The sequence below is a fragment of the Aspergillus wentii genome (genome assembly GCF_001890725.1).
Source record: "Aspergillus wentii DTO 134E9 unplaced genomic scaffold ASPWEscaffold_2, whole genome shotgun sequence".
NCBI classification, from domain to species: Eukaryota; Fungi; Ascomycota; class Eurotiomycetes; order Eurotiales; family Aspergillaceae; genus Aspergillus; species Aspergillus wentii.
This window is the reverse complement of record NW_024467833.1, coordinates 1,860,409-1,882,673: the sequence shown is the minus strand read 5'-3', so window position 1 is coordinate 1,882,673 and position 22,265 is coordinate 1,860,409. Positions and strand designations below refer to the sequence as shown.

Genomic DNA, 22,265 nt, shown 5'->3' with positions numbered 1-22,265 from the left:
CAGTTATTGGTATAATTTATTTAAATTGGGATAGATTAGATGGTACCTGGTACCCTGCTTGATGCATGAATCCATGGGTGATGCCATGGATATAGATTACACTGCATTCCATTAGTGACAGATTTCAAGACATGTGTTTACAGGGATAAATATCTTATAACAATGTCATTTTATAAGATAAATACTTCTTAATAGCAATAAGAGAAAAGGTTGCGGTATAAATAAATGGTATACTCCATTCCAAGAAGAAGACGTATTTTAACCCGCGGCTTAGCAGTTGCGGTAATAATACCCCATACCCAAATTACATCAAACAAGTATTTATAACAGTAAATTCAAATTCTCAAACTCTCAAAATCTTCACCTCGATCTATAAATATCTACATAAACAAAATCGCAAATAATTAATTAATACCGATCAATCCAGACACCTCTACGATTAAGTAGCCCGACACAACCGTCCATCATCTTCCTCCACCCACTTTTCACTGCCCACCGCAGTGTGCGCATAGAACTGGCCCTCGGGATCGTACTTTTGCTTGATGGATAGGAGACGGTCGTAGTTGGGTCCGTAGAAGGCTTCTTGCCAGTTTGGTTGTTGGGGGTCGGCCTGATTTATTAGTTATTTTTTCTTTTGTATACATGGGTGTAGGTGATGCATACCTCGTTCATGTAGCAGCCACGGTCGTCAGTGAGTGACTCCAACAGTGGGACCCACTTATTGGTCATATCGTTGGCTAGTTGTTTCATCTTTTTGAGGTTCGCGTGTTCGGGCCAGGATCTAGACGGATTAGTATGTATACTTGATGGGCTGGGAGTAGAACGTACGTTGAGAGAATAACATCCATCGCGGCCGTTCTCCACGTTGGGAGAACAGAGTTGTTAGTCTGTCCGGCCACAGCAGATGAGACATTCAATCCGATACTGACAAAGGTCACGCCGTCCTGGGTGATTTTGCGCATGGCAGCGGTGAGGTCAGAGTTGGACTGTTCAATCACTGACAGTGGGATCAATTTGCCGCCGTATTGGCCGTTGTCGACGAGTTGGGTTGGGTTTGGCTCGATGAGCGTGTTGTAGTGGTCCAGGTATGACGGGGAATGTGTGAGATTCATCGCGTAGCTGATGTTCAGGCTGTCCAGCTTGTCGGTAAAAGGCGTGATCAGTTCAAGGGCCTTGTCCAGAGTGGTGTCGGGCAGAGTCAGAGGCGTCAGAAGGAACGAGGAGCTCTGGACACGCGCAATGGCCATGCCGCCAGCGGCTGTCAGAACAGGAACAAGAGAGTGGTAGTATTCCACCGCTTCGTAGAAGGGATCGAGGTTGTTAGGGTCTGACTCGAACTCCAGAACGACACCGGCAACGGGGAATTCGGGGAAGATCTTGGCTGTCATCGAGGTGACGACGCCGTAAGTACCACCGCCGCCACCGGTCAGAGCCCAGTAGAGGTCTGCATTCTCCGTGGGTGAAGCGCGCAGCTGGCGACCTTTACCATCGATAACTTCCCACTCCAAGATCTGATCGGCTGCGAGTCCGTATCGTGAGCTGAGGGCCGAGTGACCACCTCCTTGCGCGTACCCTCCAGCAGGACCGACAGTGGCGCATTCACCACCGACCATGACCATGTTTTCCTTGTGCACTGCAGCATAGACTTCTGCGCCCTGGACTCCGGCACCAATGGTGACTGCAGGTCCGGTGTATTTTGCCGAGGAATAGTCGTGGATGGTGATGTTCTTGAGATGATGCGTCCAGATGGAGAGACCACCGGCGCCTGAGGATTTGCCCATGTAGCTATTTTCGTTAGCTTTGTTTTGTGCCATGATAGAGTAACTTACTCATGGCCAGTGTTACGAATCACAAATCGGATGTTCTTTTCAGCAGCAAAAGACATGGTCCGGGCGATTTCCTCTGCAGAAGAGACATTGACAGCATACGACACCATATTTCCCAGACGACAAGGACTGGATGGAGATGTGAATGGGTCGCAGCTTCCATTGGCCACAGCAGCAGCCATGATAGATGAAGAAGACTCATCACTAATCGATGGTTAGAAAATAACTCCAGGATAAAATATACTAAAATATACATACTGCAAAGCAGGCTGTGTCCACTGATCCTGGAGATACTGGCACTCAGTCGCATTGTAGTTGGGAGCATGGCACGGCGAAGCCAGAGGAACAGTCTTGATCAGTCTCCCCGCAACAGAGGAATTGAACTGCGACCATTCATCAACCGACGGCCAGCAAGACGAATTCGGCATGCATCGACACTGGGCCGCAGAAGTGGTGTTCTGCAGAGCCGACGTGGCCCCGACAAGGGCGAAGAACAAGGATGAAGGCCTGATCTGCATTGTTGCAACTGCGATTGCGATGAATGAATGATTGCATCTGAAGTTGATCGAGGGGATACATGCCGGTAGATATAGAGAATCGAACACGGGAAAAGCCTCGCCCGGGACCGCGTCATGATGGCACGATGCTGCATGCAGAGGCAAGCAATGACCCAAAGGAGCTGTCTGGGTGAAGGTGAAGGTGAAGGGGGGACAATCCTTCGTATTTGCGAATTAGCCCCAAAGGGAAGTGGATGACTCCGACCGGAGTAAGCAGCCAAAGGGGAAATCTGGAATAGTTCGGTTGGTTAGTTTCAGTATACGAGCAGATCAGGCCATTGGTTGGCTAGTCTTGATAATATTATTGTCAAAGATAACAATCGTGATTATTATTCTCAGCCCATACAACAATTATATTATTATTATTAGACCCACGTTATTAGACCCACGTGCTGCCGGGAATAAATCTGGACGACGCGGTAAGATACCCCGCCACTAGTCCTAAAGGGGTATCCTGGGTCTTTTGCATACTGTGCGGTATTTTTAAGACCACGAGGGTTTTATACTGTGGAATATTACTGCCTACCAGGTACTCTCAGCTATGTCTATATCATTGAATATTAGCAGTGGTTTGATAGAATTTAAAAAGATATTGATATTCTAGACTAAATATCCATGTCAAGTCACTCATAATAGTGTTAAATACTATTTCCATATTTGATACAATGCATAGGATCATCAATCTGAAACAACTGATCATTACAGAATGGAATAATATGAAGTGTGAATAAAATCAATTAAGCAACTGAGCAAATCATTATACTAAATCTAAATCATCACTGCTATATACATCTAAAACTGTGTGCCAACGTGGATACCTCCATCAGCCAGGATGTTGGTACCAGTGACAAAGCTCGACAACGGACTGGCCAAGAAAACAGCAACGTTCGAGATCTCCTGGGGCCCTCCCAATCGCTTGAGGGGAATCTTCAATCGCTGCTCCTCAACCCACTCGGGCATCAGCTTCGAGTACTTCTCCCACGGGCCACCCTCGCAGAGAACAGGACCAGGCGAGATGGCGTTGACACGGACACCCTTGGGGCCCAGGTAGTGCGACAGCTCCTGCACATGCTGCAGCTGCGCGGCCTTGCAGGGTCCGTACGCGGCCGGAGGGCTGCGGTAGAACTCGCGGCCCATGAAGGAGCTCTGGACGATGACGGAGGCCTGAGGAGACTTGATCAGGTAGGGCTCGGCGGCTCTGACAAACTCCACGAAGCCCATCACGTCGATGGCGAAGCTGCTCTCCCAATGTTCTGTCTCGCCTTCCATGTGCATGGGGGATGCTAGATTATGTCAGTATTTATCCATCATCCAATGTCAGGGAGAACGAACCATTGGCAATGAGAACATCGATGCGTCCGTGACGCTCTGCAGAGGCGTTGACCCAGTTCACAATGGCTTCCTTGGAGGCAACGTCAAAGGCAGTTCCAAAGGCACGGGCATTGTTGCCCTCAGGCAGAGACTGGTGGACGTCGTCGTATTCGGTGTTGGTGACAGTACGGGCGCAGTAGGAGACGTTGGCACCTTCACGGAGGAATTGGCGCACCATGGCCTGACCCATACCACGGGTACCGCCAGTGATGAGGACGTGGGCGCCCTGGAGACCGGTGTCGAGAGGCATTGTGTAGATGTTGGAATTGAAGATAAGTTAAGATATTTTGAGAGGAAGAAGTATTGGAAGTTTGTTGGATTTTGTTTGGAGTTGGAGAGACGGTTGGGAGATGATTCTGAAAACAAAGAGGGGCATTTGGCCAGCTATATATGTCTTTGTTCTGAGCCCCGCTGGCTAGCCCCTCTCTACTACTACCCACAACATGATCGACTGAATTTTCCACACTGTTCGGAGCCTAACGGCTGCCACTGCCAGCATCCGAATCGGGATCTCCAGGGCGTTTCGCCGACTGCCTATTGGGGCAGATCGTTTGGCTGCTCCATTCTCCTTATGGACGGCCCAATCGGGCTAGCGCGCCCCACTAAAGCTCTGATGACAAACGAGCTTGACGCTGGGCGCTAGTCCCGATCGGGCCAGGGGAACTCCGAAACTCCTTTGGGAGGTCCTTGGATGGCTTCCCTGCCTTCCCAATCGGGACAGACAAAGATGGAATGCGATGGCATTCACTGTCTTGATCGATAATCAGCCTCTACGCTCTGGCACGGAGACTTTTTTTTGATTTATAAGTCTGCTAAAGCTCCGTTCATCATGGCATTATCAACAATCCTCTCTCATTATTTATTTAAGCTTCGCATGGTGCATCTAGAAGGCGATCATTCAATATCCACAGCGTCATGGAGAAGCACCACGACACAGCTTCTTTACATCAAGACTCTGGTGACAGTGGCATGGCGACACCCGTCAACGCCGAATCCATCATGGCCAAGGAACACTTGTCCGATTCCTCCAACAGCGTGGCCGTCGAGCCAATTGCCCTGAGCGTGAAACGCTTTCTATCTTCGCGAAATGGCGAAAAAACCAACAGCCAAGCTTCCAGAATTGTCATGGACCATGTCACGGTCGAAGGGAGTGGTACAGGAGTAAGTCGCGACTGTTCTTGATCATTTGTTTTTCAACGTTGGACGCTGACACACGAGTTGTAGGCCCTTCCGGCCCCCAGTGTTCTCTCCGCATCCAAGTCCCTCTTTGGCGTCTTGGAACCTGTTCAAGAAAGACTGCACAAGCCATCGTCGCGACCCATTCTTCGTGACTTCTCTGCTGCCATCCAACCAGGCGAGATGGTCCTGGTGATTGGAAAGCCTGGTAGTGGTTGTACCACCTTCTTGAAGACATTGGCTGGCATGTGGGAAGAATACAAGGATGTCCAAGGAGATTTGACTCTGGGAGGAGTGTCCATGAAGGACGTCATCGACAAAGATCCCCAGGATGTCGTGTTTTGCAGTGAGTCTTCCTCTCCTCTCTTGCGGATCGCAATGACTGACCAGACACAGGTGAATCCGACGACCACTTCCCCACACTCACCGTGTACGACACGCTGCGCTTCGCAATCCGGGCCCGCTGTGGTCCCAAGCCATCGTCGGAGCAGGTCAACGAGATGGTCCAGCATCTAGCCCAGCTGGTTGGACTGGGCCATGTGCTCAACACCAAGGTCGGAGATGCATACGTCCGGGGTGTCAGTGGAGGTGAGAGACGCCGCGTCTCATTGGCTGAAGCCCTGGCAACATGCGCAAAGTAAGTCGATCTATCTGCGATCTGCATGCTAGACAAGGGAGACTAACCTTATCCCAGACTGATCTGCTTGGACAACCCGACCAACGGTTTGGACTCGTCGACTGCTCTGGAGTTCATGGAGATGATGCGCGAATGGACGCTGCAGAGCCAGTGTGTGACTGCTATGAGTGTCTACCAGGGCAGTGACACCATCGTTCCATACTTCGACAAGGTCATCGTGATCAACTCCGGACGCCAGATCTTCTACGGCACCATCCAGGACGCCAAAGAGTACTTCCTCAGCCTGGGCTTTGAGTGCTCCTCCGCTACCACCACCACCGACTTCCTCAACTCCATGTCCGCCGACCCCGAGGTTCGCCGTGTGCACGAAGCCCGCCAGAACCAGGTTCCTCGCACAGCCGACGAGTTCCAGAATGAATTCCGTCGTAGCCCTCACTTTAACGAGCTTCAATCGTCTGTCCAGCGGGCCAAGGCTCTTCCTGTTGTGCCCCGTTCTGGCAAGTCGACTCACTATGCTTTGCCTCTTTACCAGCAGATTGCATACTGCACTACACGCCAGGTGCGCATCATCAAGCACAACTACAGCGCCTTGGTCACGGAGGCTATCTGTATCGTCGTTCAGAGTTTGATCCTGGGTACCTTGTTCCGCGACCAGTCTCGCAGCACTGGATCTTTGTTCATCTTCGCCTCTGCCCTCTTCTACTCGGTTCTTGTTCCTGCTTTGCAGGCCATGGCTGAATTCCGCAGCACATTCGACCAGCGCCCGCTCATTCTCAAGCACAAGCGTTACCGACTTTACACACCCATGGCTTATGGATTCGGAATTATCATGACCGATATTGTTTGGAAGGTCTTCGCCATCTTTTGGAACATTCCTCTGTACTTCCTGACTGGATTCCAAATGAATGCCGCCAACTTCTTCACCTGGTTCGTCGTGGTGTACATCGAGCACCTTGCCTTGTCCATGTTCTTCCGCTCTGTTGCAGTGTTCTCGTCCAACATGCACCGTGCTGTGCTCCCTGTCGGTATCTTCTTCAACATGTATGTCTTGTACACGGGTCTGTACGTTCCCGCACCTCAGATGCAAGTGTGGCTCGGCTGGTTGCGGTACCTGAATGTAAGTTCTTTGCACCCTTTTTGATCGTTGGAGTGTTTGGCTAACAAAATGACAGCCCCTCTATTATGGTTTCGAATCTGTCATGATCAACGAGTTCGCCAATTTGACCTACGACTGCAGCCTGAAGGACTTGGTCCCATCTGGGCCTGACTACACCAATGTTGCCAACCAGGTTTGCGCTGTCGTCGGCTCTGAGCCTGGACAGAAGTTTGTTTCTGGAATGGCATACATCAAGGCACAGTACGGGTTTGAACAGTCGAACCTGTGGCGCAACCTGGGAATCAACGCTGCCTTCTTCATTGCTTTCGGTCTGAGTTCAGCGTGAGTTTGACCCCTTGCTACCCCCAATACCTGATCAAGTTGGCTGACAATGATAGTATCGGTATGGAGCGCCTTAAGCAGCCCGCAGGACAATTGGCAACTGTGTTTTACCGTGGCTTGGACAAGAAGTCTTCCTCCCGCCCAGGATCTTCCGACCACGAGAGTGGCCCCGTCGATCTCGATGTTCCCCCGGTACAGGAGGAAATCACAACCCCGAACGCACCCATCGAACAGCAGCCTCGCAGCCTGGCCTGGAAAGGACTCAACCTCGACATTAAACTCAAAGAGGGTCAGAGACGTCTCCTGAACAACTTGAATGGATCTGTCCACAATGGTCAGATGAAGGCTCTGATGGGTGTCTCTGGCGCTGGCAAGACCACTTTGCTGAACGCTTTGGCTGGTCGCTCAAAGGTTGGAGTCTTGTCTGGAACGATGACGCTGAATGGACAGGTTCTTCCCAAGTCTTTTAACCGCCACATGGGATACGTGCAACAGCAGGACATTCACCTCCCCACCCAGAGTGTACGGGAGGCCTTGCAGATGACCGCCCGACTTCGTCGCGCACAAGAGGTCCCCCTTGAGGAGAAGGATGCTTATGTCGAACATGTGATTCAGTGGCTAGACATGGGATCGATTGCAAACGCTTTGATCGGAACTCCTGGGGCTGGTCTCAACCTGGAACAGCGCAAGAAAGTCAGCATCGGTGTGGAGATGGCTGCGAAGCCGGACATTCTATTCTTGGACGAACCCACCTCTGGTCTCGACGGACAATCGGCTTATTCTATTATTCGACTCTTACGACGACTTGCAGACTCTGGACAGGCAATCGTGTGTACCATCCACCAACCCGCTGCTGAATTGATCTCGACATTCGACGAACTGTATCTGCTGGCCCGTGGTGGTAATCTGGTGTACGATGGCCCATTGGGAGAGGACTGCAACCAGGCTGTCGCTTACTTTGCGCAACACTCTCGCCCCTGCCGGGCGAAGGAAAACCCTGCTGAATACTTCCTGGAGGTGATTGGCGCCGGTACACGTCAGGATGTCCAGACAGACTGGGCGGAGATCTGGAAGCAGCACAGTGGCAAGGCCTCGGACAAGGAGAACGCACTGGTGCCATCTGATGGCGGCTCATTGGAACGTGGGGGCCATTCTTCGATGTCACTCTACGCCGCTCCATTCCACTATCAGATGCTAGTATTGCTCAAGCGAACATGGCTCTACTACTGGCGGGCTCCGGACTATGCCAGTGCGAAGCTGTGGTTGAACGCTGGTAACGCCTTGTTGAACGGATTGACCTACCTGAACTCGCCCTTGACCCAGCGCGGCGCTTACAACCGCGTCTTCTCATCCTTCATGTCGCTGATTGTTGGCCCTCCATTGGGACTGCAGGTACAGCCGCGGTTTGTGACGCTGCGAGACCTTTTTGAGCACCGTGAGCGTGAGAGTCTGACGTACCACTGGTTGGCATTTGTCTTTTCCGCCATTCTGGTCGAGTTGCCTTACGCCTTTATTACATCTCTTGTATACTGGCTGTTGTGGTACTACCCCGTTGGCTACTACACCGACTCCAACCATGCCGGATACAGCTTCCTGATGTATCAGCTTTTCGCCGTATTCGCCACCAGTCTCGCACAGCTGTGTGCCTCGGCAATGCCCACAGTGGAGGCTGCCCTGTCTGCCAATGGCTTCTTCTTCATGTTCTGCAATACCTTCGCTGGTACCCTGTCGCCTCAACCAGACACTCCAGCCGGGTGGCGCTGGTACTACAAGGTTTCGCCCCTCTTCTACTTGAACGAAGGGGTCGTTGTGGACACCCTGCATGATCTTCCCCTCCACTGCGATGCCTCGGAGGTGTCTACCTTCCAGCCGCCCAGCGCGTCGACATGCTACGAATATGCTGCCTCCTTCCTGAAGGATGCCACGGGCTACCTGGTCAACCCCAACAGCACAGCCAACTGCGAGTACTGTCCATACGAGAACGGCCAAGCTTATGTGAGTAATTCCCGCATGCTGTATCCACAGCGCACGAATATTTTGACGAATTGATTGGCTAACTGGTTATCCCTCTTAGTACACGCAATACGACTACAGCTACAGCCACCGCGGCCGAAATGTCGGCGCGTTCATTGGGTTCATTGCATTTAATTTCACCATGGTCTTGGTCATTACTTATCTGACGCGTGTTCGACGCCGCTGACAGGGGATGCGTTAAGGATTGGAGTATGGTTCATTTCTGGGATAATTATGATTTATTTTCAGGGATTGGTTTCCTTTGGGTTTTTTCTTTTGTTTTCTGGAGGGATTCCCAGATAAGTCTTTTTTTTCTGTTATTTTTTTATTTTTGTTACCCCATCGATATATCGATACTGTATGTAATACCGGCCCAAAGATCGACCGGCCCGATCCGGAGGGTCAGCAGGGCAAGACGTGATGAATTTGGACGTTTTCAGATAGAGAAAAAAAAAACAGCAATAGAAATGATTGTTACTGATGAGTCACTCCCTCTGGATAGAAAGTGATGGCAGCCCAGCTGTCGTGGAGGTGTCGGGGAGGAAAATAACCTTCGTCAGGAACCGTAACGGAGGCAGATCAGGACAGCGTCATGGCGGCCCGATAAGGTAAGATTCGTGTCGGAGCAGGCCCGAGTGCCGATTGGCCAGAGCAGCCCACGTGACGGTACTTTTGCCCTCCGATGTTACCCTTACTCTGTTGATTATTTCCACTGACACAGACAGAAACACTGATGGACCCCCGTTGAACCCATTGGACCCATTGGACTCGTTCGACTCGCTACCAAGATGTGCCGCCATGGATCTCGATCCTTCTGCCGGTCGTCAGCATCGTCACCCGTCTCGGAGATGTGACTGAATTACCCTTCTCGGCCATTTCTGTTTCGGGCGGGGGAACAAGCCAAGCGACAATCTCATTTATTCTTCGGTAGGCACCGTTCTAGCGTGCGCCCGTGGCTTTGCGGTTTTCTGGTACCGACGTTAATCGTTATGAAGGCGATGGATGCATAGTTTGACATGTCGAGTTGAGGCTTTGCTGATGGCTCGTCACATGACATTCTCGGTGTTGTCCGTTCGTACCTTTTTCCCCACGGCCGTCGAAATTGGTACTCCTGATGGGGACGAGGGAGAATATGGAGCAACGGGAATCCTTCAGGCGACAATCATGACAATCCCCTCATTTCTGAGTCTCCCGCTCTCTCGTGTTCAATGTCGTGCAACCCCCCAATCTCCAGGGTTGTCACTGTCCGGATCTCAACCCGAGCCTCTCACAGCCGGTCCTTACACAGCAGAAACGGATTGCAAACCCTGGTTGAAGAAGCGGATGAGCCAGAATAGAATTTGAATGGAGGTTACCGCGCCAAGGCATCTGTATGGACCGCTAAGGGGTTATCTTCGTGACGAGACGATCTGGATGAGTCCGGCCGGGCGGGGATGAGCATCCCTCTCATGCGTGTCAGACGGGAGAATCAAACAGACTGCCAAAGTCAATAATGGCGCTATTTTGGCGGCGACGAGGGCGAATACGATGGGGAGAAAGAGGGAAAGAAGGGGACGAAGAAGAGAAAAAGAACGAAAGCGGGATATCGTCGGTGCTGCTTTGGCTGGGCCAAGCAACGATCACCGGCTGGCTGAAGTGGTGAAGCGATCATGGAGGCTTATGAGGGGGAAGAATCTGATCTGACTTTTGATATATTATATTAATGGGTTTAATATAATATAATATTATCCGACTGCGTCCGTGCTTGAAACAGACAGAAAATAAAAAAAGAAACCAAAAAGGCGTCCATCAGATGCGCGGCTGTTGACTCCGTTTTCTTTGTTCCTTTCCGTCCCCTCTTCCTCTTCTTCCTCTTCCCTCTTCAGCCTCGACTTCGCTATTTCTGTCAGTCAACTCCTGCTTATTTTACATGTCCTCCCATCGAGTCTCTGTTTAATCTCTCTTCCATCTCCTTCTCTCCTTCTCCCACCCTCCCTCTCTCGGCCATGTTCTCCACCTTCTCCGCCAATCTCAACTCCACTGATCGCCCCTCCGAGCAACCTGCCGCCGCTCCCCGTCCTAAACGTAACCAAGTCGTGCGTGCCTGCGACTGGTGTCGCCTGAATCGCATCAAATGCGACGATAAACAGCCATGCCAGAACTGTCGTAACCATGGTGGCTACTGCAGTAACACCAAGCAGTTTGAAGCCCAGTCCCTGCCCGCGGCTAATCGGTAAGGTGCCCCTATTCCCCTCCTATTTTTTGCTTGGTAAGCAAATGCTGACAAATGCAGGGAAATCCATCGCCTGCGCAATCGCCTCAAGGACCTGCAGGAACAGCTAGACAAAGTAACCGAGGAATCTAAAGCACAGGCTGCAGCTGCCAAATACCCGTCCCCGCAATCCTCGAATGCCTCGATTTCCAGCCTTACCGCACCCACTGAGCTCCCCGTTTCGGCCCGCAAAACGTGGGATGGGATTGCTGACCCGGAGTCTCGGACTGGCCGGGTCATCCATTATGGCCCGCTCTCGTCGCCCTATATGGTGCTGCGTCTGAATCGGCACTTGTCCGACTCGCTGAACCAGCCGCATGTTAAATCCCCGCTTCCCGTGCGAATCTCGCAGCTCCACCGTCACGCTCCCACCATCTCGCAGGAGCAGTTGTCGGATGACTCGGAACGGCCTGATCTGCGTGTCGGGCTGAACGAGGTCGAGGATCTCTCCCGCGACCAGGAAGAGTACTTTTTGGTTCTGCTGTGGCAGGCCTATCACTGCATGTACCCCATCATCGCCGAGGAGGAGTTTCGAACCTATTACGATTCCCTCTGGGCCGGGACTAACGGTCAGCAACCGCGCCAGCCATCTGCGCTTGTCGACAGCCTGTTAGCTGTCTGCATGCAGTATGGTAGCATGTTCCTGGTTGATGATGACGACATGGCCGACAGCGACAGTGATTCGCAGGCTACCCATTTTACTACAGCCGCACATGCTTTCTACCGTCGTAGCCAGCGCACGCTGATGGAGAAACTGGAGAATCCTTCGGTGCACACTCTGCAAAGCCATATGTATTGCATTATCTACCTGTACAACACCGCGTCACTGGATACCGCCCACATGCTCCTCGGGTTGGCCATTCGGATCGCCCAAATGCTGCGCTTGCATATACGACCACTGGAGCCGACCCCGAAGCACACACAGGAGCTGCACTCCCGTATCTGGTGGACTTTGTACCAGTTGGATAGCCAGATCTCGATGACGCTTGGTCGTCCACCGATTATCAACCCAGATGACGTTGGTTGCCCGATGCCCGGGGATTCGGGCGAGGCCGTAGAGCTCTCAGCGACGGTGCTGGTATCGCCTCCGGACGAGGACATTAGCTGGCTGAGCTTCCACACGCAGTACGTCCGTCTGACTGCCGCGGCACGTGCGGTGCACAGCGCCTTTGAAGCTCGCACTATGCAGGTCTTGCAGTCGAAGAATTTCCAGGATATCCACGAGGATCCGCTAACCCTCGAGTCGCTCGCGGGCTTCCTGGGCAGCGAAGTTCGTACATTGTATGACTGGGTACAGGGCGTTCCAAGATCGCTGAAAAACCAACGTAAAGGTTCAGCTGAGCCCTTCTCCACCGATCGGAAGGTATTCAACTTGAACCCTGCTAGCCCGCTCTGGCTGCAGCGTCAACGCCTTCTCCTCGAACTCATCTACCACCATTTGCAAATTGCCACCTTCCGCCCCTTTGTGCGGTTCCCTCCACGGGACAGATCTGTCACACCCTTGGCAGACAGTCACAGCATTTCTTGTCTCAACCATGCCGTAGTCCTAACCATGTTGCTGCATCAAGTCCTGTCGGAAACAGACCTCCTGCGCGGATGGACCCCCATCTTCCAGTACCAGTGGGACGCCACTATCTGCATCATGTCCTTTGTGCTCGCGAACCCAGTGTGCCCCCCCACACCGGCCGCGCGCAAAATCCTGCCGACAGCACTCCGCACTCTGGAAAAGCTAGACCCATCCTTTGCAACGGCAGCCAGCGCCGCCCAGATGGTCTGGGAACAGTTCCGCTCCTCCTCGACGCCACGCGGATGGTCATCGCTCACTCCCCCAAGCCAGGGCCCACCAGAAGTAAACCAGCCCCCATCCACAGGAATGCCGTCCAACGGCATGACCACCACCGCACCCGGCGCCGGGCCAGTGGTCGTCGGGTCGAACATGTCGCCCACAGACCCGTTCTCGGGCCTGCTCACCCCAACCAAAATGCCCCCCAGCATGATGATGGGCAACAACTTCCCAGACCCAAACATCACCCCACAACTAGATCTCATGGATCCGTCCTTGAACCTGCCGCACGATCTCCTGATGGGCACAGGTACACAGTGGATGTCAAATGGTGCCATGGTACTCGATTCCTGGCTGGGCTATGGATCTGAATGACATGACCTATCTTCAATTCATCCTGTTCTACCCATTCTCATGAGCTGACGATTCTGATGACTTTTGCTTCGTGTAAACGCCGCTTGGTGGTAAATATGATATGTAGGCGGTACAGATTGCTTCATATGTTATTTTATTTTTGTTGGAGTTTGTCTTCTTTTTCCCTTTCCCTTCTTTTTTTTTTTCACTTTCCTTCGATTTAGATTGATTTAGATTTCTGGATATCGGTCGTTGTCTTTCAGGCTCGGTGGTCGTGGTATTCAATCAATCAATTTCTTTCATTTCAATTTTTTTTTTTTTTTTTTTTTTTTTTTTCATTCATGAATGTCGTATGTTCTGTCTTGGGCTCGTCGATTAAGTCTTCGTGGTCTCGAGGTTGTATCGAATGTTCAATCCTAGAATTAAACTTAGATATTGAACAAGTAACAATGCCATTGAGAACTTACTATTGTCTCACTGTCTTCGAGTATTGTTTAGACCTCTGGTTATAAGGGCAAACGCAGATACCAATCTTCTATTCACAGCGCTGTATATAGAAGCAGAAGGAGACGTGCCCGGCACTGACGAGTCAGTTTACGCCATTATCAGAAACACCAAAATCAACAAGTTGCTTTTTTACCAAATTTACTTTTTCTTTCAAACTACTACAAGCTACAAGGGAGAAAGGTTTCCATCAATCATTATGTATAGATTAAATCACCCGACTGTCTAAGAAGCACAAGTCCAAGTCTAGCATAGCCCAACAAGTCGATCCAAGCGAACACCAAAAAACAAGCAAAGACAAAGTAAGCGCGATCAACAAATTCAAAAACATAAGCATAATCAGCAGGGTAAGCAGAAACAATCGTAACAATCTGGTCAATCTATATAGTAAAGGTAAAAGGGAACAGTAAGAGGGTGATTCTGAGTCTATCCATCCATTTTTGCACACATTTGCGCTGTCATGCAGCTACTCCTTGGAGCCGATCTTCTCGGCGAACCAGCCGACGAGGTGGCTGACGGTGGGGTGCGACCAGGTCAGGGTCGGGGGAACCTTGATCTTGAGGGATTGCTGCAGCTGGCGGCGGAGAGTGACGGTCATGACGGAGTCGATGCCGAGGTCGGAGAGGGCAGCCTTGGAGTCGACGTCTTCGGCGGCCATTTGGAGGACAGAGGCGACGCAGTTGCGGATCTTGTCGTCAAGGTAGGTCTTGAGTTCGGGACCGGAGGTGGGGATGGCAGCTGCTGCGTCGGAGGGACCAGAGGACTCAGAGTCCGACGAGGCGGAGGCCTGGCGGCGGACGGCGATGTCAGCGAGGGCTGGGGAGGGGAGAGGCTCGCCCTGGTCGAAAGTGAGGCTGCGGAGGACGACACCGTGGTCGATGTCGTATTTGGCGAGGTGCATCCAGGCGCCAAAGGCTTCGTCGGCGGTGACGTCGGTGATGCCCTTGCTTTCGAGCTCGGCGTTGATGAAGTCGGTGGATGCGCCCATGCCCATTCCGCGCCACGAGGTCCACTGGAAGGCGACGGCGTTGTCGCCCTGGTTGCGGCGGTGGGTGGCGAGGGTATCGAGGAAGGCGTTGCCGGAGCCGTAGGAGCTCTGGCCGGTGAAGCCGACGAGCTGGCCGCAGGAGGAGAAGAGGACGAAGAAGTCGACGGATTTGGCGGGGAAGACCTCATTGAGGACGAGACCGCCGGTCACCTTGGGGGCGAGCACGCGGGAGAAGGCGTCCTGGGTAGTTTCGAGGACGAGCTCGTTGTCGAGAACACCGGCGGCGTGGACGACACCGCGGACTGGGGGGAGAGCGAGCTGGTCCAGGGCGTCGGTGAGCTTCTCTGCAGCGCTGGGGACACTGATGTCCAGGGGAAGGACGTGGACGGTAGCGCCGCGAGTCTCGAGGTCCTTGATCTTAGCGATGACTGGGGCCATGGCGTCTTCGGCTTGGATGTTGGCCCAGGTGCGGCGAGAGGGAAGAGCACGGCGGGAGATGAGGACGACTCGGCGAGCACCCTTGGTGACGAGGAAGTCAGCCACCGCGAGACCGAGGGCGCCGAGACCACCGGTGATGAGGTAGGTGCCGTCAGCGCGGGGGAGGAGCTTCTGGGTGGAAGAAGCCTTGTCGGCGGGGATCAGACGGTTGCGAGGAAGAGAGCGCAGGCGCATGGTGCGGGCAACTCCATCGCGGATGCGGATGATGTCGGAGCCTTGGATGTAGCGCATGGTGGTGAGAGGGAAGTTAGTAACTTCAGTGTCAATGAGACCACCGAAGTGGTCGCTGTGCTCGCTAGCGATGACACGACCGAGACCGACAAGAGGAGCCTGAGCGAGAGCAGTGGGGTTCTCGCCTTCAGCGGTAGTGGTGGTCACTGCGAAGACCTTGGAGGGCAGCGAGTTGTTGATGACAAACTTCATGATCTCGAGGAGTTGCCAGGTGAAGGCATCAGCCGACTTGGGGATATCCTGCATAGAGTCGACCTGTCCGGGGATGTAGACAATAGCGGTCTCCTTGCTGTTGAGAGGGAGGACATCGCGGTTGGCAGCGAGATCATCGGCGTTGGAGAGTTGGAAGATCTGAGTCTTGCCGGAGATGGTGGCAGCGTACTTCTCGCGGAGAGCAGCATCGTCCGAGATAAGGACAAGCTGGTTGATGGGCAGAGGCTCTTCGGCAGGGACAGCTGGGGGCCAGGCCATCTGGTGGACAAGGCTCTCCATGCTGCCGCTGACACCAGGAGTGCCCTCGATCTCAGAGAAGCGCATGGAAGTGAACTTGGCGACGACATTGCCAGCCTCATCGCAGACACTGACGTGGGAAGCGAGGGTAGAGTCAGAGGCCTCCTGGACATACAGCCAGCCGACCTTGGGAGGGTTCTCGCGAGTGAAGATGTCAACACGTTCGATCTGAGCAGGCATGCGGAGACGGGGCTGGTCGAAGAAGATGGTCGAGCCGACCGAGGTGGCAGCGTCCAGAATAGGAGCCCAGGAAGATGCATCCCAAGGAAGCTCACCATCGGCGGGGACAGCAGGAGCGGCATCGACTCTGGCGATCATCTCCTTGGTGTTTCCGTAGTGCTCGGTGATGGCCCAGGGGAAGCCCATGGCAGAGACACCGACCTTGTCGAGGTAGTCGATGGAGAAGTCGTCACGGAGGCGGGTACCAATGCGGGCCTTGGTGGCTTCGACATCAACGGGGGCATCGGGAGTGTTGTTCTGCTTCTCCCATCGTGCGGTAGTGTGGGTGACCCATGAGGAGTCATCGCTGGAGCTCTGGTTCTCCTGGATCAGTCGAGACATGATCTTGACTTCATCGCGCTGGGCGACAACCTGCACGGATCGAGGAGCGTTGATCGCGACAGGGACGCGGAGGACCACATTGTCCAAGACAGTGGCGCCGGTGGATTTGACGAAGGTGTTCACCAGACCAGCAGCAGGAACGATCTCAGTGCCGTGCAAGGGGTGGCTGCCAGGGAAGGGCTTGCTGTCGTTGTCCAATCGAGTGGTGTAGACAATAGTGTCAGTACCGGCAACACCAATGCGCTGACCGAGGAGAGTGTGCTTCTCGACATCGTGGACCTCAGATGCATTGACGGGGCCAGCGGCAATGTTGCGCCAGTAGGGCTTGTGCATCCAGCTGGTGTTGGGAACACCGCCAGCCCAAGGGCCAGACAGCTGGGACTTCCAGTCGACCTTGGTGCCGCGGGTGTGCAGCTGGGAGATGGCGTGCAGGATGCTCTTCTCGCTGGGCTTCTTGCGGGCAAGAGTCGAGATCATGGAGTAGTCTTCAATACCGGCATCCATGATGGTCTCGTTGATGGAGTGAGAGACCAATGGGTGGGTGGAGACCTCGAGGAAGACACGGTAGGAGTCGTCAACAGCAGCGCGCACAGCCGAAGTGAGGTGGACGGGGTTGACCATGTTGTTGGCCCAGTAGGTGGCACCGCGCAGATTCTGGCCGCGGGGGTCACGGAGGGAAGTCGAGTAGAGCTTCGCGCGAGTAGGAGCGATCGGGTTCAGGCTGTCACCAAGAGACTCCATGAGAGGAGCGACCAGCTGGTTGAGCATGGGGCTGTGGAAGGCAATGTCGGTGCGGACAGTGAAGGTTTTGATGGATCGCTCCTTGAACTCCTCGGCCTTCTGGGCAACAGCCTCAGTCGATCCGGCGACGACACAAGAGGAGGGAGAAGAGTCGATGGCGACGACGAGATCCTCGCGACCGGCGAGCTCCTCAGCGACCTCCGCATATGGCTTGTTGACGAGGATCATACCACCCTGGCCCATGACCTTGCGGTAGAGAACAGAGCGACGGGTGATGAGGACAGCTCCCTCTTCGGGGGTGAGGGCACCGGCAACGACACTGGCGGCAATTTCACCGACGGAGTGACCGATGATGGCCTGGGGGTAGACGCCGCGGCTGTTGAGGACAGCGGTGATACCGATCTGCATGATGTAGGTGAGGATCTGAACGTGGTCGGAGGCCTCGAATTCGCCGCTCTGCAGGAGAGAGATGGGCGAGAGACCGATCTCAGCCTGGACGATCTCATCGAGAGGCTGGATGGCCTGGAAGAAGACCGAGTTCTGAAGCAGCTCCTTGCCCATGTCGGCCCATTGAGCACCGTGGCCAGAGAAGACCCAGACCACGTCCTTGTTGATGTCGGATCCGTAGACACGGCTCTGCGAGGTCCAGGCGTTGTTGGTGCCGCTGGCGAGCTGTCCAAGAGCCTTGAGGGCGTCTTCCTTGTTGTCGACAACGACGGCAGCGCGGTAGTCGTGGTGGTCGCGGCGGACGGCCAGGGTCGATGCGATACGCTTCAACTCCTCCTGCGAGCCAGCGTTCTCCATCCATTCCTTGAGGACACCGGCCTGGATGGCGAGACGCTTTTCCTGAGGCCCAGAAAGCAGCAGCACGGTCGGGCTGTTGGGGCTGGAGGGAGACAGGTCGGGCGTCTCAGGGAAGTTGAACTCCTCGATGACGGCGTGAGAGACAGTGCCACCGTATCCGTAGGAGCAGATGGCAGCGCGGCGGGCCTGGTCGCTGGACGGCCACTTGGTCTCCTGCTGGACCACCTTGAGGCCACTGTTGGCCCAGTCGACCTTCTTGGTGAGGTTGGTCAGATTGGCCTGGGGAGCGAGAACACCCTTTTGCACCGACATGACGGCCTTGATGAATCCCATGGCACCGGCACCGGCCTCCAAGTGACCAATGTTGGGCTTGATAGAGCCGATCAAGCAGGGGGCTTCGGGGTCGCGGTTGGCACCGTAGACAGCGGAGACAGCGGAAACTTCGGTGGGATCGCCCAGAGGAGTGGAAGTCGCGTGGGCCTCGACATATCCGACCGTGAGGGGATCGACGTTGCCGACCTTGAGGGCAGTGTTGGCGACGAGCTGCTGGGCTTTGGCGTTGGGGGCCATGATACCGTTGGTCTTGCCATCCTGAGCGACGGCAGTGCCCTTGATGACCGCCATGATGTGGTCGCCCTCCTGGATGGCAGTGGAGAGGTTCTTGAGGACGATGGCAGCGGCACCTTCACCACGACCGTAGCCGCGGACATCGTTGTCGAAGGAGCAGCAGCGTCCCTCGGACGAGACAGCGCCGGCCTTGTCGAGAACGCGAGTGAGACCAGGGCCACAGAGAGCATTGACACCGCCGACAATGGCCATCTTGGATTCACCAAGGATGATGGACTGCACACCGTGGTGGACAGCGACGAGAGAGGAGGCACAGGCGGCGTCGACAGCGGTGCTGGGGCCCATCAGGTTGAGGTGGTAGGAGATACGGTTGGGAACACCGCAGTAGGCCGTGCCGATGCCCATCCAAGCCTCGACGTTGGGAAGATCCTCGAGGACCAGCTTGGAGTAGTCGTCGGAGTTGACACCCCAGAAGACCGCAGTGTCACTGCCCGACAGGTTCTTGGCCACGATACCGGCGTTCTCAAGAGCCTCCCAGGTGACTTCGAGGGAGAGACGCTGCTGAGGGTCCATCTGCTCGGCCTCCTTGGGAGAGATACCGAAGAACTGGCCGTCAAAGTCCTCGAGACGGTCGAGGAAGTAGCCACGCGAGGTGGTCTCCTTGAGGATCTTGGCGTTGCGAGGGTCGCGGCGGAGATACGGCTCCCAGCGCATGGCGGGGATCTCACCCGAGGCATCCTTCTGGTTGAGGAGAGACTGCCAGAGCTGCTCGGGGTTGTTGTTGCCTCCAGCGACACGGCAGGACATGCCAACGACGGCGACATCCTTGGAGAGGTTGAACTGGCTGAACTCGGTGTTGGGAGTGCTCAAGCCAGAGTCGTGGACTTCGGGAGTCACGTAGGAGGAGACATCGGAAGCGGCAGACGAGAAGTGAGACATTTTGATTGAAGATTAAGATTAAGATTAAGATCGAAATCTGAAGATTGATTGAATGGATTGATTGACTGATTGATTGATTGCTTTGCTTTGCTGTTGCTGATGAAGAAGATTGAGACGGGGAAACAGGGCCTTTTATCGTTGAGCGAGTGTGAATAGCTTCGTTCCCCTTTGAGAACTCCATCTTGAAGAGACCTAAAGTTAACTCCATAACTCCATCGACTCCATCGGCTGCCATCTCCAGCAGATCGAAATGCACGACAGATTGGGAAAGACGTTTTGGGAGCAGGAGATCGGAGTGCCCAAGTGTCGGATGTGAAGCGGCAGCATAAGCCCTAGGCGGAGTTGGGGATGTCCCAAAGGAGCAATTAGTGTGCCACTCCGAGGCAGGGGTCTACACACAGACTGACACTTCATCTTCAACGAGTCTATACAATATATATATTGAACTTTAAGATGTACTTGTCCTCATCAGAGTTACAATTCTATCATCATCAGAATCAATACCATCAAAGTCATCATGCCCTTCGTCCCCTTCCACAACTCGGCCGGCCAGTCCAAGATCGTCAAGTAAGACCACTCCGTCACACTAAAATAGCTTCATCTCACCACCAAATCAGATTCGGCGGGCTGCTCACCACCGAATTCCTCGAGCCCCCACCTGGAAGATGTTTCCTGTTCCGCCAGACGTATCGCCACAACGTCGAGGGCCCCATCCCCGACAATCTGCGCCAACTGATCAACAGCCCCAACCGACCTAAAGGCCCTCCCCCACACTTCCACCAGTTTCAGACCGAGTATTTTCGTGTTGAGACCGGGGTTATGGGGATTAATGTCGATGGCCAAGTTAAGCGAGTTACCAAAGAGGATGGCGAGGTCTCGGTCAAAGCGGGTAGCATTCACAACTTTTTCATCCACCCCGACTCGGAGGAAACCATGACGGTCTATCTCAGTGCGTCGGACTCCGGGATGGACTACCAGCTCGATCGCATTTTCTTCGAGAACTGGTACGGATACTGGCACGATGCTCTCCTCCACGGTGGTGGTCTCGACTGGATTCAATTCCTAGCAGTGCGTTTCCTCTTATAAATTAACATTCTCTCATACTAATTCCACCAGATCCAAGACGGCGGAGACGCCTACACCCCCGCCCCCGCCTGGGTGCCTTTCCGCCGCCAGGTGGGCTACTGGACCTGCGTGATCGTCGGCCGCTGGATTGGCGGTCTTCTCGGCTACAAGCCCTTCTTCCGCGAGTACACCACCGACTGGGACTTTGCAGTGGCCAAGATGAAGGGCTCCTTCTTCCAGCGGCACCTCGTGCACGAGTCGTATGCGGCGGAGAAGTCGTGGAGTGAACAGGTGGCTCTCGAGGCCAAGTCGAGGCCGGAAAATGCCGAGTTTGAGCCGTGGGTGCAGGACATGTCGCCGAAGCAGTTGGAGTTGGGGGAGCCCAGCTATGAGGGGGGTGTTTTTATTGACCATGCCAGTGGTATTAATGGACATGCCAATGGACACACCAATGGAGTGAATGGCGTCAACGGTCATGCTAATGGCAATGGATACACCAATGGTACTAATGGATATACAAACGGCCATACCAACGGCAATGGCTATACCAATGGGCACACCAACGGCAAGGCAACCAGCGTGGAGATTGAGAATGGAAGCGCCCTGAAGAAGCGACTGGCCAATGGGAACTGATCTATTTTTACTTTTACTGTTTTTCCTTTTTTGCTTTTGATTACTTAATTTGTCTGTTTTAGCTTGATTGAGTCATTTAGCTTCATTATTTAATGATTGATTTTCACTATTTTACACTATACTCTTTTGGCTATCTTGTTCAACTTACTGCACAACATTATAACATTATATAGACAACATGCTACTTCTTCATCTTCAAATTCTGTCTCTTTTGAATAATATTTGATATTATCTACCCGAAATTAATTTTAAATTCGATGTAACTGTTTAGAGTTCCACTGAACTCAATTCTAGTTTGCAAATATATATATTTCCGACACAGAAAAACCACCGTAAACTGAACATATAATGAACTATAGATCAAATGAAAATTGTGGATTCTATAGAAATGCTTTTAAAACATTATCTCTGCAGATATTATATGTATTTTATACATGCCTCGAGTTCTTCATGATTATTTGACCACGTTGACTATCGTTGCTCATATGTAAGATAGGTTTCTCGTTATCTCAACCACCGGTTAACCGAACCAATGACGCCATTCAGAAGTATACCAGATAGAAATCTATCAACAATGAATATGCAGTACTTCTGAATATATCAAAGTATACTACAGACCAGCAATACAATGCCAGTAGCATGTCAAGAATGATCTTCATATGATATACGTACTATACACATGCCAAGTACAGCATCATCAACTCTACTAACGCACTGCAGAACAGTTGTCAACGCTTTGTCCTCCCATCATATCCAATGCAACATTCACAATGCAGTGCATTGATCTCGGCTATCCTGTCCAATACTTACACTTTCAA

The 22,265-nt window shown here is 53.2% G+C and overlaps 7 protein-coding genes across 7 annotated transcripts; 4 read left to right on the top strand and 3 right to left on the bottom strand.

Moving 5' to 3' along the window:
- Positions 1–292: 292 nt before the first annotated feature.
- Positions 293–2,536, bottom strand: ASPWEDRAFT_36444 (FAD-dependent oxidoreductase). Its single transcript, XM_040834460.1, has 5 exons — positions 2,085–2,536; positions 1,830–2,030; positions 829–1,785; positions 664–781; positions 293–610 (listed from the first exon to the last, which is right to left on the bottom strand). Exons 1-5 carry the CDS (start codon positions 2,342–2,344, stop codon positions 440–442), a joined length of 1,707 nt encoding a protein of 568 aa, XP_040692436.1. The 5' UTR covers positions 2,345–2,536; the 3' UTR covers positions 293–439.
- Positions 2,537–3,157: 621 nt separating this feature from the next.
- On the bottom strand, positions 3,158–4,256 carry ASPWEDRAFT_36443 (SDR family NAD(P)-dependent oxidoreductase). The gene is made up of 2 exons (XM_040834458.1): positions 3,716–4,256; positions 3,158–3,666 (listed from the first exon to the last, which is right to left on the bottom strand). The coding sequence occupies exons 1-2, from the start codon at positions 4,002–4,004 to the stop codon at positions 3,176–3,178; spliced, it is 780 nt and encodes a 259-aa protein (XP_040692435.1). The 5' UTR covers positions 4,005–4,256; the 3' UTR covers positions 3,158–3,175.
- Positions 4,257–4,753: 497 nt separating this feature from the next.
- ASPWEDRAFT_48910 (uncharacterized protein) lies at positions 4,754–9,205 on the top strand (the record flags this gene model as incomplete). Its single annotated transcript, XM_040837182.1, has 7 exons — positions 4,754–4,915; positions 4,979–5,276; positions 5,327–5,567; positions 5,625–6,684; positions 6,740–7,005; positions 7,062–9,000; positions 9,080–9,205. The coding sequence occupies 7 exons, from the start codon at positions 4,754–4,756 to the stop codon at positions 9,203–9,205; spliced, it is 4,092 nt and encodes a 1,363-aa protein (XP_040692434.1).
- Positions 9,143–9,798, top strand: ASPWEDRAFT_341690 (uncharacterized protein). Its single transcript, XM_040833938.1, has 2 exons — positions 9,143–9,626; positions 9,744–9,798. Exon 1 carries the CDS (start codon positions 9,231–9,233, stop codon positions 9,525–9,527), a length of 297 nt encoding a protein of 98 aa, XP_040692433.1. The 5' UTR covers positions 9,143–9,230; the 3' UTR covers positions 9,528–9,626; positions 9,744–9,798.
- A 1,205-nt stretch (positions 9,799–11,003) lies between these two features.
- Positions 11,004–13,427, top strand: ASPWEDRAFT_106212 (Zn(II)2Cys6 transcription factor; the record flags this gene model as incomplete). The annotated part of the gene is made up of 2 exons (XM_040827791.1): positions 11,004–11,230; positions 11,291–13,427. The coding sequence occupies 2 exons, from the start codon at positions 11,004–11,006 to the stop codon at positions 13,425–13,427; spliced, it is 2,364 nt and encodes a 787-aa protein (XP_040692432.1).
- A 708-nt stretch (positions 13,428–14,135) lies between these two features.
- ASPWEDRAFT_36436 (type I polyketide synthase) lies at positions 14,136–20,010 on the bottom strand. The gene has a single exon (XM_040834457.1). It carries the CDS (start codon positions 19,747–19,749, stop codon positions 14,377–14,379), a length of 5,373 nt encoding a protein of 1,790 aa, XP_040692431.1. The 5' UTR covers positions 19,750–20,010; the 3' UTR covers positions 14,136–14,376.
- Positions 20,011–20,213: 203 nt separating this feature from the next.
- On the top strand, positions 20,214–21,592 carry ASPWEDRAFT_36435 (uncharacterized protein). Its single transcript, XM_040834456.1, has 3 exons — positions 20,214–20,316; positions 20,367–20,817; positions 20,866–21,592. The coding sequence occupies exons 1-3, from the start codon at positions 20,267–20,269 to the stop codon at positions 21,445–21,447; spliced, it is 1,083 nt and encodes a 360-aa protein (XP_040692430.1). The 5' UTR covers positions 20,214–20,266; the 3' UTR covers positions 21,448–21,592.
- Positions 21,593–22,265: the final 673 nt, after the last annotated feature.